The 17,192-nt window shown below is 28.8% G+C and overlaps 1 protein-coding gene across 1 annotated transcript in view; it reads left to right on the top strand.

Moving 5' to 3' along the window:
- LOC142220552 (uncharacterized) overlaps nt 1–17,192 on the top strand; it is a 150,342-nt gene that overhangs the window by 75,192 nt on the left and 57,958 nt on the right. The window contains exon 3 of the mRNA XM_075289738.1: nt 4,263–4,897. Within this exon, the coding sequence (XP_075145853.1) occupies nt 4,263–4,897 (635 nt within the window). The remainder of the gene's footprint in view (nt 1–4,262; nt 4,898–17,192) is intronic.

Here is a 17,192-nt window from a genome sequence, read left to right as displayed (position 1 = left end):
AATTTTCTATAGAAATAAAATTTTGACAAAATTGTTCATAGAAATATTTTCACAACATTTTCTATAGAAATAAAATTCTGACAAAATTTTCTATAGAAATAAAAATTATACAAAATTTTCTACAGAAATAACATTTTGACAAAATTTTCTACAGAAATAAAGTTTTGACAAAATTTTCTGTAGAAGTAAAATTTTGACAACATTTTCTACAGAAATAAAAATGTTAAATTTTCGATGGAAATAAAATTTTGACAAAATTTTCTATGGAAATAAAATTTTTACAAAGTTTTCTGTCGAAATAAAATGTTGACAAAACTGTTCAAAAAAATAAAATTTTGACAAAATTGTTCATAGAAATATTTTGACAACATTTTCTATAGAAATAAAATTCTGACAAAATTTTCTATAGAAATAAAAATTTGACAAAATTTTCTACAGAAATAAAATTTTGACAAAATTTTCTACAGAAATAAAATTTTGACAAAATTTTCTATAGAAATAAAATTTTGACAAAATTGTCCATAGTAATAAAATGTTGACAAAATTTTCTATAGAAATAAAAATATTACAAACATTTTCGATGGAAAGAAAATTTTGAGAAAATTTTCTAAAAAAAATTTTGAGAAAATTTTCAATAGAAAAACAATTTTTACAAAATTTTCTATAGAAATAAAATTTTAACAAAATTTTCTATAAATTCAATATAAAACATTTCTTTCGAATAATACAATATGTTTGCATATATGGGTACTAACCACAAAAATTTGATCAACAATTTCAAAATATTTTTTTTAATTTGGTAGATTTTTGGTAAAATTTTCTTCAAATTTTGGTGGATTATTTTGTGCACGCGTGACAACCGTGGTACTAATACTGTAGATGTAAAATAAGATATTTTGACAAAATTTTCTAAAGAAGTAAAATTTTCAGAAAATTTTCTAAAGAAATAAAATTTTAACAAAATTTTCTATGAAATTAAAAATTTTTACAAGATTTTTAATAGAAGTAAACATTTCGATAAAATTTTTTGAGATCTTTTTCTAGAAAATAAAAATTTGCACACAATTTTCTATAGAAGCAGCGTTGCCAGAATTGTTTCACCAAAAACCGCTAGATTTGTCCAAAAAACTAGCCAAAAAAGCTAAAAAATTTAAAAAAATAGCTAGAAAAAAAGCTAAATTTTTTTGTATCAAAAGTCACATTTTTGAATTAAAATTTAGCAAACTTAAAGGCTTTATTTCACTTAAAAAGCATAATATTTTAATTGTATTCAATTTAATTCCATTTCTGTGAGACTGTAAGAAAATCTAAGTCATACTAGCTCTGTTGGCGTACTCGATACATTTTGATTACTATCACAAATTTTTACTGGAAGTCCTTCGTTTATATTTCCTTGTAAAAACATTTTTCTCAGTGAACTTGTAATTGTCAGTTGGTTAATCATGTCACATAGAACTGCATTAGAAAATGTCACATAGAACTGCATTAGAAAATATCTATATATTTCGTTTTAACTGAATTAATGATAAATTCGTGAACGTGTACACTTCTCCTAATTTTACCCAAGAGAATAAAACCCATTATAACTGCCTTGCAAGTTTATAATGAATAACTTTTATTCGAAAATTTCCCAATCCTACTGTTGTCCAATTTTCGTAAATGTAAATCCATCCCATTAATAAATAGCAGATTTGTTTTGATCCTATCACTACGAATTTTTTATTGCATTTTTTGGTGTTAAAAAAAATAATAACACATTCAAAACTTTATTTCCTTAATTATTTCTATGTTCGGTTCCAAAGATTTTGTACACTAATGATTTTTGTATTGATTCCGAGTCAAATTTGAATTTATTCGTTTTCTCAGCTTTTTCTTCATGAGCTATCACAGTGCTTTAAAAACGTGCTAACGAAAACTTAAATTTTCAAATTCAGACTCGACTTTAAGTAGAAATTAGATAAAAACGAAGTTTTATCCATATTTCAATAGGAACATGCCGAAAATAAAAAAAGCCAAAAATAGCTAAAAGGGTCATGAAAAAAAGCCAGAAAAAAAGCTAAAAGCTAAATGCATTTTTTTCCCGCTAAACGTCTTCAAAAAAAGCCAAATCTATCGGGAAAAAAGCTAAATTGGCAACGCTGTATAGAAGGTAAATTTGAACAAAATATAGAAATGGAAAAAGAAATTTTGACAAAATTTTCTATAAAAGTAAAAATTTTTACAAAATTTTCTAAAGAAGTTAAAGTTTGGTAAATTTTTGTATAGAAATAAAATTTTGATAAGACTTTGTATATAAATAAAAATTTGAAAAAAAATTTCCATAGAAATAAAGATTGGAGAAAATTTTGTATAGAAATAAAATTTTAACAAAATTTTCTGTGGAAGTAAATATATTGACAAAAAATTCTATAGAAGTTAAATTTTGATAAAATTTTCTATAAATTCAATATCTTTAACAATATTAATTTTCCTGTTAGATCATAGTACAAAAATCCATATAGAAATAGAAAAAGAAATTTTGACCAAATTTTCTATAAAAGTACAAATTTTTACAAAATTTTCTATAAAAGTACAAAATTAAATTACAAAATTTTCTAAAGAAGTTAAAGCTTGGAAAAATTTTGTATGGAAATAAAATTTTGAGAAAGTTTTGTATATAAAAAAAATTTGGAACAATTTTCCATAAAAATAAAATTTGTAGAAAATTTTCTATAGAAATAAAATTTTAACAAAATTTTCTATTTTAACAAATTTTGACAAAAATTTCTATAGAAATTAAATTTTGATAAAAATTTTTATAAAAATAAAATATTGTCAAAATTTTCTACAAATACAAATTTTTTATTTTGACAAAAATTTCTACAGAAGTTAAATTTTGATAAAATTTCTATAAAAATAAAATATTGTCAAAAATGTCTATAAATTCAATAACTTTAAAAATTTTAATTTTCCTGCTAGATCATAGTACAATTTCATTGTGAATAAGTTCTCATTTTTTGGTAAAAGTAGTAACTTTCCCTTGTTGAAATTCGACACCTTTGCATTTCAAAAGATAGTTATATACCCAAAAAAATGTCGCTAATAGGAGAGATCAAAATATATTGTACTGCAAATGCTGAAATAAAATTCTAAAATATAATAATAAAACATTTCTTCGGAAGAAAAAAAATTTTTCCCACTTAACACAAAATTGTGATCAAAAATTTTAAATTAAAGATTTTTAAATTTGGTACATTTTTGGTAAAATTTTCTTCAAATTTTGGTAGATTATTTTTGGCAACCGTGCTCCTAACCTGAAGTTGTTTGCAATAAATAAGCTTTTTATCTTTATAATCAGGAAAGTTTGCTTTACTTCAACCACGATTTAAACGTAGAGATGCAAAACTTCAAGATGAGCATTTTAAATTTAGTGATAAAATTCGAACAAAGAGAAAAATTTATTGCATTATGTTTCAATTTCGTTAATTTTTTCAATAACAATGTCAATTTGACTATTGAATTTGCCATCATGTTTGCTAATTGGAATCAGTGGAAATCCCAAAATCTGCCTTCTGACCAGTGTGGAATTTTAATTTTTTTCTTGATATAATTTATGGTATACAAATAAATAAGGCTCTTCATAAAACGAACAATAGATACTTTTTTCATATACATTTTTGTACAACACAATGCCTTTAAATACTAAAATATTTTTTTTTATAAAAAAAAAATTAAAACGCCTTTCAATTTTTTTGTCTCTGCCATTTTTTTATGTGATTCACTTGTATACTACATGGACATTTTTGTAAAGTTGTATTTGCTGCCATTGCATATTTGTACGAAATATGTCCTGAAGCTTACCTTGGCGAGTCACTATGTTAAAGAAATTTATCAAATTAATGTTGGAACACAAGAGAATTGCAATGTATTATGAAAACCAAAAAAAAAACACCAAAAACGAACAACATAGCCATAGTTGCAACAGTATTTCCTTTGGCTACCCCCCAAAAAATGAAAAGAATAACAACAACGGTAGTAACAACAATGAGTAAAGGAATGTAAACAATTTGAGGCCATGACAGGAATGACCCAAAGGATTTTCCCCATTTTTTGATTATCCTTTATTTTACTTTTCTGTTTGATCATTTTTTGTATATACCTATAAACGTTTTTTTTTTGTGTCACTTTCCTATTTGCTCTATGGCTCAGTTTGAATCATGGCTATAAACCGTTAACATAAAATGTTCTTACTATTTTTTTGTGTTTTCTGTTTTTTTTTGCAGCTCTAGCCGCTCAAAGGGAGTCCTTTAAGCCCAAAGATCCCAATACCATTAATAACAATGCGAATGCGATTTTAAACGAAATCAGCAATAGCAATAACGGCAATGGTGGTGGTAGTCCAGGCGCCATTGGAGGAGGTTTCAATGTTGGCGGTGGTAGCGGAAACGGAAATGCCGCCAGCCATGGTAATTCCAATAATATTAGCAACGGAAATTCCAACGCAAACAACGTCAACAGCAACGGTCCTGCAAATACAAACACAGCTAAAACATTTCATCATAGCTCCAGTTCCACCAGCACTACAACAGCAGGTCATAGTTGGTTAGGGGGTAGTGGTTTTGCCACTACAACAACCCAAATAAGTGTAGCCAATCATACCCATGGCAGTGGTAGTGGAACGAGTGGCAGCAGTAGCAGTAGCAGCAGTAGTAGTAGTGGTGGTAGTGGGGGCAGTAGTTCCTCCTCATCTCTATATCAGAAGTCACATTCATCGGCGATCAATCGTAATGCCATTGAACAACCCGAAATGATTCAAAATGGCCCATATTTTGATAAGGCAGCTTCGAAAAATGTTACCGCTTTGCTGGGCAAAACGGCCTATTTGAATTGTCGTGTCAAGAATTTGGGCAATAAAACGGTGAGTACTCAAAAAACAAAGAAAAAAATATTTTAAATTTCTAGGACCTATTTTATGGAAATATTTATGTGCAAAGCATGGGAAGATATAAATATTTTGAAATATATAAGGGAATAGAGTACGAGCATTAAAAAAATTGTATTGGGTTCCTATTATTGAAATACTCTTTGACATGCTCTCTCTCCCTCTTTCTCTGGCCATATAGTGGAAGATTGCTTTTGAAATAATTGATCGAAGTTGCAGTTGAGAACAATTTCCTATCCTAAGAATGTGTTTGAGAGATATAATCGATAATATCTTTGGCTTGAATTTTATCTCTCTGATGTGATAGTGAGATCTTGCTCTTGAGAAAATCTCTATTCTTCCGTATGTGTGGAAAAACAATGAGGATTTAGGAAAGGAGTACGAAATATAATGGAATTGAATTTGAGCATAATTGCCATTGCATTTGTGTCCTAGTATTTGAAGTTCTCTTTGTCTTCATCGCTCTCTCTCTCTCTCAACAGATAGTTGGGGTTTGCTTTGAAATACAATTTTGAATAAATTTTTATAGAAATAAAGTTTGGACAAAATTTTCTATCGAAATAAAATTTAGACAAATTTTCTATAGCCATAAAGTTTTGAATATATTTTTTATAGAAATAAAATTTTGAATACATTTTTATAGACAATATATTCTATAGAAATAAAATTTTAACAAAATAAAATTTTGACAAAATGTTCTATAGAAATAAAATTTTGACAAAAGTTTCTGTAGAAATAAAAATTTGATAGAATATTTTATAGAAATAAAATTTTGACAATATAGAAATGCAATTTTGAATACATTTTTATAGAAATAAAATTTTAACAAAATATTCTATAGAAATAAAATTTTGACAACATTTTCTATAGAAATAACATTTTGACAAAATTTTCTATAGAAATAAAATTTTGACAAAATTTTCTATAGAAATAAAATTTTGACAAAATTTTCAATAGAAATAAAATTGTGACAAAATTTTCTATAAAAATAAAATTTTGACAAAATTTTCTATTAAAATAAAATTCTGACAAAATTTTCTATAAAAATAAAATTTTGACAAAATTTTCTATAAAAATAAAATTTTGACAAAATTTTCGAAAGAAATAAAATTTTGACAAAAGCTTCTGTAGAAATAAAAATTTGATAGAATATTCTATAGAAATAAAATTTTGACAACATTTTCTATAGTAATAAAAATTTGACAAAATTTTCTATGGAAATAAAATTTTGACAAAATTTTCTATAGAAATAAAATTTTGACAAAATTTTCTATAGAAATAAAATTTTTACAAAATTTTCTATAGAAATAAAATTTTGACAAAATTTTCTATAGAAATAAAATTTTGAATACATTTTTTGTAGAAATAAAATTTTGAATAAATTTTTGTAGAAATAAAATTTTGACAAAATTTTCTCTAGAAATAAAATTTTGTCAAAATTTTCTATAAAAATAAAATTCTGACAAAATTTTCTATAAAAATAAAATTTTGACAAAATTTTCTATGGAAATAAAGTTTTGAATACATTTTTTATAGAAATAAAATTTTGAAAACATTTTTATAGACAATATTTTCTATAGAAATAAAATTTTAACAAAATTAAATTTTGAAAAAAATTTCTATAGAAATACAATTTGAATACATTTTTTTTATAGAAATATAATTTTGAATAAATTTTTATTGAAATAAAATTTTGACAAAAGTTTCTATAGAAATAATATTTTGACAAAATTTTCTATAGAAATAAAAATTTGATAGAATATTTTATAGAAATAAAATTTTGACAAACATATAGAAATAAAATGTTGACAAAATTTTCTATAGAAATACAATTTTGAATACATTTTTTATAGAAAGAAAATTTTGACAAAATATTCTATAGAAATAAAATTTTGTCAACATTTTCTATAGAAATAAAATTTTGACAAAATTTTCTATAGAAATAAAATTTTGACAAAATCTATATATATAAAATTCAATTTATGTTTGTTTATTTGTTTGTTTGTTTGTTTGTTTGTTTGTTTGTATGTACCGAGTTGGCTCCGAAACGGCTGAACCGATTTACTTGAAACTTTCAGAGATCGTAGGGGGCGTTCATGTGGTGAAAATAGGGTACCTCATTTTTTGACATCTGGTCGCGGAGGGGGACCTCCCCTTTGTCGGACTTTTTGAAAATTGGACCAAAGTTGACCGATTTGGTTGAAATTTTCGTTGAAGATTGGGGTTGGTATCTAGACAAAGATCCGCTAATTTTTATTTCGATATTTGGTGGCGGAGGGGGCCTCTCCTTTGTTCGACTTTTTTTAAAGTACAGTGAAAAAACTAATTCTCTAAATTATCTGAGATTTACAGAGAACATGTGGTGAGGTTATGGAATTAATATGGGGTACCCGATGATTTCATATGTGGATGGGGAGGGGGACCTCCCCCTTGCCCTACTTTTTGAAACTTGGAACAAAATTATGCGATTTGCTTGAAATTTTCATTGAATGTTGGGGTTGGCATGTAGACAAAAATCCGCTACATTATTTTTTGATATTTGGTCGGGGAGGGGGACCACCCCTTTTCCCAAATTTTGTTTTTTTTTTTTTGAAAGTTCAAACAAAACTAAACTCCCCCGACTGAAATTTTACAGAAAAAATGGGTTACGAAATTTATATCAGGTTCCTGATTTTTTAATAAAAATAAAAGGGCATAGGGAGACATCCGCTTCTCTTAAGTACATACAGAGAAACAATTAAACTTGAAATTTACAGAGGAATGGGGAGAGATCGTAACCTCCGTCAACCGTAATAGTTGATACCTGATTTTGTGATATTTGGACGGAAGAGAGGCCGCCCCTTTAGGCTTATAATTTGCTTGACATTTTCTGGGACGTTTACAAAAGACACGCTTTTCGACGTTTGGTCGGGGAGGAGGTCCTCCTCTAAAACTACAAAAAAATTTAAGTTTTCTTGAAATTTACAAAAGCAGTGGGGGAAGGTTATGAACGAAGAGGCAACCTTCCTTGCCCCACACTTGAAGGAAAGTTTCAAGAATTTTCAGGGAAGGTTAGGGGTGTCGATATTGTATCGGGGAAAGTGACGTCCCTTTAAAACAATAGAGCAAAATTTAAACATCTTCGATCTACTTGAAATTTACAGGGAACGTGGGAGGAGGTGATTAAATTTGTACATGATTTTTAAATTAGTATCTGATTTTTCGATATCTGGTTGGGGAAGGGGAAAATTGAAATAAACTTTATCGATTTACTTCGATAGAATTTATAGGGACCATTGAGTAGTTGCGAAATTAATATAGGGTACGTGATAGTCCGATATCAGGTCGGAGTGGAGCGAAGGTGGGGAGAGGGTTCCCTTTTGTCCGTTTTTTTTTCTTAAATTGAAAGTAGAGGGTTGTCCGTAAATGGGAACTCGGTACATAATTTTATGATTTTTGTACAGGTTTCTGCCAGACTTCTTTTTAGTAAAGAACTTAAATTTACATGAAATTGGCAGCCAACGTAGAGGGTGCATCATTTTCCAACATTTTAGCAAATGTTAATGTGGTAAATTTTTTTACTACTTTTGTTTTTTCCGATTTATTGGATGGGAAACAGTAATTCTTTGTATGTTATTATAATATAGTTCTTAATTTTCAGATATTTTGAGGAGAAGGATACCTTTCCTTGACAAACCCCACTTAAAATTCACAAGAAATATAGAATATTGTCCAACTACTTGAATACAGAACATTATTAAAAAAATTTGGAGGAAAGGGTACACCCTCTCCCGCCGTATTTGTACCTATAAACGAAAAATCAAGTAGTCCGATTTATTTAAAAGAATTGAAATCTTTTCGAATTTGTTTTCAGCACGAAGGATATAGTTGACTAAGTTAATGCAAAATGTTCCTCCAAATACGCTTCGGAAGGCGCAGCGAGGCGGGCCGGGTTACGCTAGTATTCTATAAAAATAAAATGTTGACAAAATTTTCTAAATTTGATAGAATATTTTGTAGAAATAAAATTTTGACATTTTCTATAGAAATAAAATTTTAACAACATTTTCTATAGAAATAAAAATTTGACAAAATTTTTTATAGAAATAAAGTTTTGACAAAATTTTCTGTAGAAAATAATTGATCCAAGTTAAAGCTGGGAAAAATCTCTTATCTTCAGAATATGTGTGAAACATATTCGAAATACTGCTTGATTTGCATTTTTTCTTTCTCTCACTCTCTCTCTCTCTCTCTGACGTGATAGTGGGGATTTGCTCTCTTGGGAAAGTTTACAACAGGGAAAATCTCCTATCTCCAGAGTGTGTAGGAAAAAGACGATTTGGGGAATAGAGAACGAAAGGAATTTATTATTATCTTATAAATCCTTCATCCGAGTATACCAACGCTCTCGGATGGAGAATTTAAAAAAGAATTTTATTAAAAAGAATTAAGAAATGAAAAAATTAAAATTGTTTCAATTAACTTTTAACTAAAAAAAATCGATACAAAAAAAGTTTTTATAATTGAATTAAAAAACGTTTTTATTTATATTGAGAATTCACATTATTTTGTCTCGCATTAAAGTAGATTCAATTAAGAAGAGACTGGATCAATTATATTGTAATTTCTGGTTCTTAGTGCTGTAAATACTTTTTATAATTTGCACCCTCCCGCTCTCTTTATCTGATTGGATAGTGGAGCTCTTGCAATAAATGAATGGTAGTATTGGAAATACTCTTTGACTTGCATTCTCTCTCTCCTATCTTCAGAATTTGTGGGGGAAAGTAATTAAAATACGCTATGACTTACTTTTTATCTCTCTATCTCTTTGACATAATGGTGAGGTTTGCTCTGTTGAGAAAAGTTACAGCTGAGAAAATCTCCTATCTTCAAAGGAAAAAAAAGGATTAAGGGATAAGATAACAAAAGAAATTTGACTCTTATCCCATAATGTTGATACGAAAATAGGATATTATTAAAAAGAATTAAAAAATAAATAAAACACAAAAATATTTGATTCCATTAACTTTTTAACTAATCATTGCTCTGAAAATGAATGAGCCAAGCTGAAACTCCTATTTTAAAAATGTGGGGAAAAGTAACAAATAATCTCTGACTTGCATTTTCTCGCTCTCTCTCTCTCTCTCTCTCTCTCTGATATTATTATAACATTTAAAAATATAAAAAATAGATTAATTCAGTTAACTTTCTGTATTTTTTATTTTAATTAATTAAATTAATTTTACCTAGATTAATTTTAGATTTTCACTATTTTAATTTAAGTTTATTTCATAACTCAAACCAAAAATATTTTTTTCCTCCATGGTAGTAGAACACGGTAAACTCCTTCTCCCAGCTTAAATTTTGCCCCTTGTTATCGCTAACTTTCTACAAATTTCCAAAACTATTTAAAGCCCATATCCTTCCAAACCCATGAAATTGTCTAAGAAAACTAGTTCAGTCATTATTCCCAAGGTTCTATATAAGTGTGTACTCCATTTTCCACTTTTATTTTTCCTTTTTGTCACATAAAAGTTGTGACAGAGAGATATGCATCAGACTTTCAGATGGCATGAATGAATAATTGTCATCAAATTGAAATACTTCTAGCGAGAAGAAAATTAGAAAACAAAGCCGCTCGTTTCTTTCACTTTCACAATTCGAAATGCATTGCCATGCCACAAATGAACGAATGTGAATGAATGACAAAACCAAACCGAAGGAATGATGCTCAAATTAAATGCACTGTGAAACAAACGATGACAACGATTACAATTTCTTATAGAATTATGGTTTTATGTTTAGTAGTTACGAGGGATAGAAAGAATTATTCGCAACTGTGAATATCATTCATGGTTTTTGCTTTTCTTTGAAGAAAACAAGGAACAAAAGAAACTACGGCATATATCCTTTTGATGTGAAGACTAAAAAGAGGATTTACCACTGCTGAAAAGGAATCATCATAAAAAAATTTGCGAAAGTGCAACAAATGTGGCATTTATGGAAGGAAGGAGATGTGATTGTTAGTGAATGATGGATAATACTATTATAAAATGTGATATAGTCTATCACACTTGATAATTTATACCCTTAACCACTGCTGTAGTAGAGGTTATAATCAGGGTTGTCAAAGATGGTAGCATTCTAACAAAAATGGTAGATTTTTTACCCTTTAGTAGATTGATAGAATTATAGATGCTTTGGTAGATTTTGCAAAATATTCCGCTCCAACTAAGGTACTTTACACATTTTCTACAGAAATGAAATTTTGACAAAATTTTCTATAGACATACAATTTTGAAAAAATAGAAATACAATTACGACAAAATTTTCTATAAAAATAAAATGTTGACAAAATTTTCTATAAAAATAAAACGTTGACAAAAATTTCTTTAAAAATAAAATTTTGACAAAATTTATTACAGAAATAAAATTTTGACAAAATATTCTGTAGAAATAAAATGATCATAAAATATATTATAGAAATACCATTTTGACAACATTTTCAATAGAAATACAATTTTGACAAAATTTTCTATAGAAATACAATTTTGGGCAAAATTTTCTATAGAATTAAAATTTTGACAAATTTTTCTACAGAAATAAAATTTTTAACAAATGTTTCTAAAGAAATAAAATTTTTGACAAAATTTGCTATTGAAATCAAATGTTGACAAAATTTTCCATAGAAATCAAATTTTGACAACATTTTCTATAGAAATAATTTTTTGACAAAATTTTTTATAAAAATAAAATTGTGACAAAATTTTTTATAGAAATAAAATTTTGACAAAATTTTTTATAGAAATAAAATTTTCTATTAAAACAAAATTTTCTACAGAAATACAAATTTGACAAAGTTTTCTAAAGAAATAGAATTTTGACAAAATTTTTTTGGGAAATACAATTTTGACACTACTTTCTATAGAAATAAAATTTCTATAAAATTTTCTATGAATATAAAAATTTAACAAAATTTTCAATAGAAATAAAATGTTTACAAAATTTTTCTAGAAATAAAATTTTGATAAAATTTTCTATAGATATAACATTTTGACACAATTTTCTATAGAAATAACATTTTGACACAATTTTCTATAGTAATAAAATTTTCAAAACATTTTCTATAGAAATTAAATTTTGACAACATTTTCTATACATATAATATTTTGGCAAAATTTTCTTAGAGACAAAGTTTTCTATAGAAATAAAATTTTGACAAAAATTTTTATAGACATAAAATTTAGACAATACTTTCTTTGAAATAAAATTTTGACAAAATTTTATATAGAAATAAAAATTTTACAACATTTTTTATAGAAATTTTCTATAAAAAATAAAATTTTGACAACATTTTCTATAGTAATAACATTTTCTATAGAAATAATATTTTGACAAAATTTTCTATAAAAATAAAAATTTGAAAAAATTTTCTATAGAAATAAAATTGTGGCAAAATTTTCTATAGAAATTAATAAATTGACAAACTTTTCTGTATAATTAGATTTTTGCAAAATAGTATTTTTATGTTTGTTTGTTGTAGTTTTTTGGTAAATTTTTCCCCAAATGTTGGTAGATTTTTTTGGCTAGAGTGGCAACAGGTGTTATAATACATCTGCTATTCGTGGAGTAATTCAAAATTTCTTATTGACCATCCTTGTCTACACCAGGAAACATGACTCCTACATAGAAAAAAGTGAATACTTGAATCAAATACAAAAATTGTGATTTCAATTATTTTTGTATTTGATTTTCAGCTTATAACGAAAATCATAAACCCAATTACCCAAATTGTAAGGTTGTCATAAAATTATTTTCAAATGAAGGAATATTTGTGTTGAGTATAAAGGTAATTGGAATTTGTCTTAATATCCAAATGACATAGTACTCAATCCAAATACATTAGTATTTGAAGTATATAAGCTTTTCCAATTACAGCCATAATTCAACTGAGTACAATATTTATAGAATTTTACAACCTGTACAATTACTAGCGTAATTGTGTTTATTATTATGGTAATCAATATAATCTTTGTACTATATAATCATTATTGGTTTAAGAAAAGTATACAAATACACTCTGGAAAACGGATTTATGTGTTTATACCCTTTACCACTACTGTGGTACAGGGTATAATAAGTTTGTGCATTTGTATGTAACGCCAAGAAGGAGTAATCATAGACCAACCTTTTAGTATACGGATCGGCTTAGAATTAAATTCTGAGTCGATTTAGCGATGTCCGTCTGTCTGTCTGTCTGTCTGTTGATGTATTTTTGTGTGCAAAGTACAGCTCGCAGTTTTAGTCCGATTGTCCTAAAATTTGGTATAGGGTCCTGTTTCGGCTGAAAGACGATCCCTATTGATTTTGGAAAAAATCGGTTCAGATTTAGATATAGCTGCCATATATATTTTTCACCGATCTGGTCATAATTGGCGTGTATATCAACCGATCTTCCTCAAATTCCGTACATCCCAATATTTTATGAGTCTCGAAAAACTTGCAAAATATCAGCAAAATCGGTTCAGATTTAGATATAGCTCCCATATATAGCTTTCGCCCGATTTACACTCATTTGCCCACAGAGGCCAATGTTTTGCTCCGATTTAGTTGAAATTTTGCATAGGGAGTAGAATTAGCGTTGTAACTATGCGTGCCAAATTTGCTTGAAATCCGTTCAGATTTGGATATATCTCCCATATAAAGCTTTCGCCCGATTTACACTCATATGACCACAGAGGCCAATTTTTAACTCCGATTTAGTTGAAATTTTGCACAGGGAGTAGAATTAGCATTATAGCTATGCGTGCCAAATTTGGTTGAAATCGGTTCAGATTTAGATATAGCTCCCACATATATGTTTTTCTGATTTCGAAAAAAATGGTCAAAATACCAACATTTTCCTTGTAAAATCGTCACTGCTTAGTCGAAAAGTTGTAAAAATGACTGTAATTTTCCTAAACTTCTAATACATATATATCGAGCGATAAATCATAAATAAACTTTTTCGAAGTTTCCTTAAAATTGCTTCAGATTTAAACGTTTCCCATATTTTTTTACTAACATTGTGTTCCACCCTAGTGCATTAGCCGACTTAAATTTTGAGTCTATAGATTTTGTAGAAGTCTATCAAATTCTTCCAGATCGAGTGATATTTAAATGTATGTATTTGGGACAAACCTTTATATATAGCCCCCAACACATTTGACGGATGTGATATGGTATCGAAAATTTAGATCTACAAAGTGGTGCAGGGTATAATATAGTCGGCCCCGCCCGACTTTAGACTTTTCTTACTGGTTTATTATAAAAAAATGTAAAAATATATATATAATTGTAAATACAGCGAAGTACATGTTTGGAAAAAAATACAGAATATTCGTTATAAACGACATATTAAACAGGCTCACTCATGAATTTCTTTCCAAATCTTCCTCATTTCTATGCGGTTTGTTTCGGCATCTTGCTCTTCTGTAATACAAACCTCTATTCATTTTAAAGTTTCAAAAAGATTTCAGAGATTTATATGATTTTACCTTTTGTTTGTGGGAAGAATTGAAGCACGAACTCCCCGTTTTCGAAGTAAACATATTTTCCTATAGCCCACATATTTTTGACAATCCGCTTATATCCATTTATAGACTAGTGTGAAGTGTACACGTCCTAATTGTAAAAACAAAATAGAAAGAGTGTAATTATATGTATATTCCAAAGCTTTTCCCCAAGTTTTTGAATGGTCCAATTCAGGATGTGTGTAAGTTTATACAACGAAAGAATTCATTTACATATTTATTAAAGTTTTCAGCGAATTTTGTAAATTTACGAACGATTTTTTACGAATATACGAAATATATACTAAATATATTACATTAACTTTCCGTAAAAAGATCATGCTGTGAAATATGCGTGATTCGTCGTGATCCCGATTAATAGTCGATGTCACGTGAATTTTCGTGAGTCTAAAAATTGTTGTGAATCGTCTTTAAAGGATCTGTTTGCGTGAACGTACACGAGAATTTATTAGAGGTGTGCGTGTAACTGAAATTTCACACACACTCACGCACATTCACGAAGCATTTATTTACGCACGATACGTGTGGTAGACATTCCCACTCACGCACATTCACGAAATGAAAACCAGTACTCACGCACGAAATTTTATTCACGCACATTCACGAACCGATTTTATTTCTCACGTACGACATATTTATTTTAGTCCCATTCACGCATATTCACGAGAGCTGCTTTGGATTTTGTTTACGACTCACGTGATTCACGCGTGTCACGAGAATTTCGTGTCACGCGCCCACCTCTAGTTATATGTTCCTCCAACACGTGACACGTTAGACTCACTATGCAAATGTTAATTTTTACAAAGAGAAGTCTTTCAGTGTAGTTTCCACAAAACATGCGCTTGACCAAAGAACTGGTATTCAGATAAAGGTACTTACCTGCGGTAAAAATAAAATATGATGCGCTAAAAATGTTGTTAATGTAAACATTTCGAATCGCGTTACCGATACCACGGTTTATTTGCTGGTACATTCGACCATATACCTGAGAAGTTTCTTAATAATAACAATAAATGCCATTTTATTGTTTGTATTTATTTATTATTTCATTACGTAGCAACGTCGTAAACAGTTTTATCAGGCAATTACACATTATACTTAAATCAACAACTTCTACACTTAGTCCAATTGAACATAGTAATTGATGTGTTGTGAATTCAATTAGCAGGGAATTTGGATATTTTTGACAGTTTTTCATTCAACCAATTCTTTTCGTATTTGACTTAATAAAAATCGTATTTGATATAATTTTTTCATTCAATTATGCCAATAATTGATTTTTATTTTGCTTCATTTTTTTCTGTGTATGTAAATGAATTAAATTTCTCCATATTCTTGTGACAACTTTAAGTTTTTCCTCCATGTTTACCCCCCTTTGAAATTTCGATTTCCTCGAAATTGGCCATACAAAACTCTCTCCCAGATGACCTAGTTTCCTTGATTCAATTTATTTACCTTTTCCTTTGAACTAGGATCGTGAATGCCAGTCTTATCGTAAAGGAAAAAGAAAATAATTGCTAGGCTCACATATGACACCGGAAGTTTTTTCGAGCACATTGCTTGTCACATTTAACACTTCCTGTTGCCCCAGCAATTCCCGGAGTAGGTAACACGGTGTTCGTTCAATAAAGAAGAAGACGAGGAAGGCTAAAGAATACACACAAATGTATACAATTTCCCAACTCAATAGCCCTTTTGAATTCTTTTGAACCACTATATACTTACGACTAGTCACTCACATGTAAGAGGAGGTGCAGGTGTACGCGCGTGTGTGTATGTGCGTCAGAGTAAGGTAACAAGGCTCAAAGGAATGTAATTCAATAGGCAGACAAATATTCGTGGAGAAGAAGGTTGTATATAAGAGGAAATACAAAAAAAAAAAAACAATGTTCATGAGAAATAGTATTACAATAGAACCAATATTCTTTGTCCACAGGAAGTTTGTCTCTCTTCCCTTCTCTCCGCAAATATGTATGTGTGACCTGCCCTTGTTTAAGCAAATCGTTGTGGTTACGGTATTTGTTGAGTTTTAGTTTTGGTTTGTCAACTAATTAATCACTTAGGCGGACATTTAGTATTTTCACCACTTACTCTCATTTCCTTGTACGCTTCTCCCCATCTCTCTTTCTTTATCACTCTCACACCATACAAGTATACACGTAGAGAGTCATAGAACTCTTTAGGGACCATCCCAGCGGGAAATGGAAGGGACGTGGAATCGATGATGGAAGTGCTGCCCGCGTAGCTATAAGGCCTGGGCGCTGCATTACGTGTTCATTTCAAAATAACATTGGATTGGATTGGAGACCAAGGCCTTGCCTCTCGCTTCTATTCGTATGCCTTCTAGAGGTGGTGTCGTCGATGCCATGTTATCAGGCCTTCATACTAAGTACAAAAATCATACCTTCCAAAGAAGGCCCTCAAAAATGCCTGGACAGGAAGGCATAAAAGAAGGCGTGTAAAAATAAATATTTTGAAGGCAAGGTTGTCTATGAACTGAACATTTGCCCTCATACCTTTTACGTTAGAATTTAATTTGACTTACTTTTCCTATACAGTTTATCTTATTTTTGTGATTTTAATATTTACCTCAAGTGTATTTTTGTTTTTCTGCTCCGTCGGGATTTGAACCGGGGTCCTCGTTATTGGTAGTCCTACACTCATCCACTGGCCTACGACACATTTATGTGATGTGGGCGCCAAAAGGTAAACTTAAGCTA

This window comes from Haematobia irritans, chromosome 1 (genome assembly GCF_050003625.1).
Source record: "Haematobia irritans isolate KBUSLIRL chromosome 1, ASM5000362v1, whole genome shotgun sequence".
NCBI lineage: Eukaryota > Metazoa > Arthropoda > Insecta > Diptera > Muscidae > Haematobia > Haematobia irritans.
Note: the sequence above shows the minus strand (reverse complement) of the source record. Positions and strands in the feature narration are given on the sequence as shown.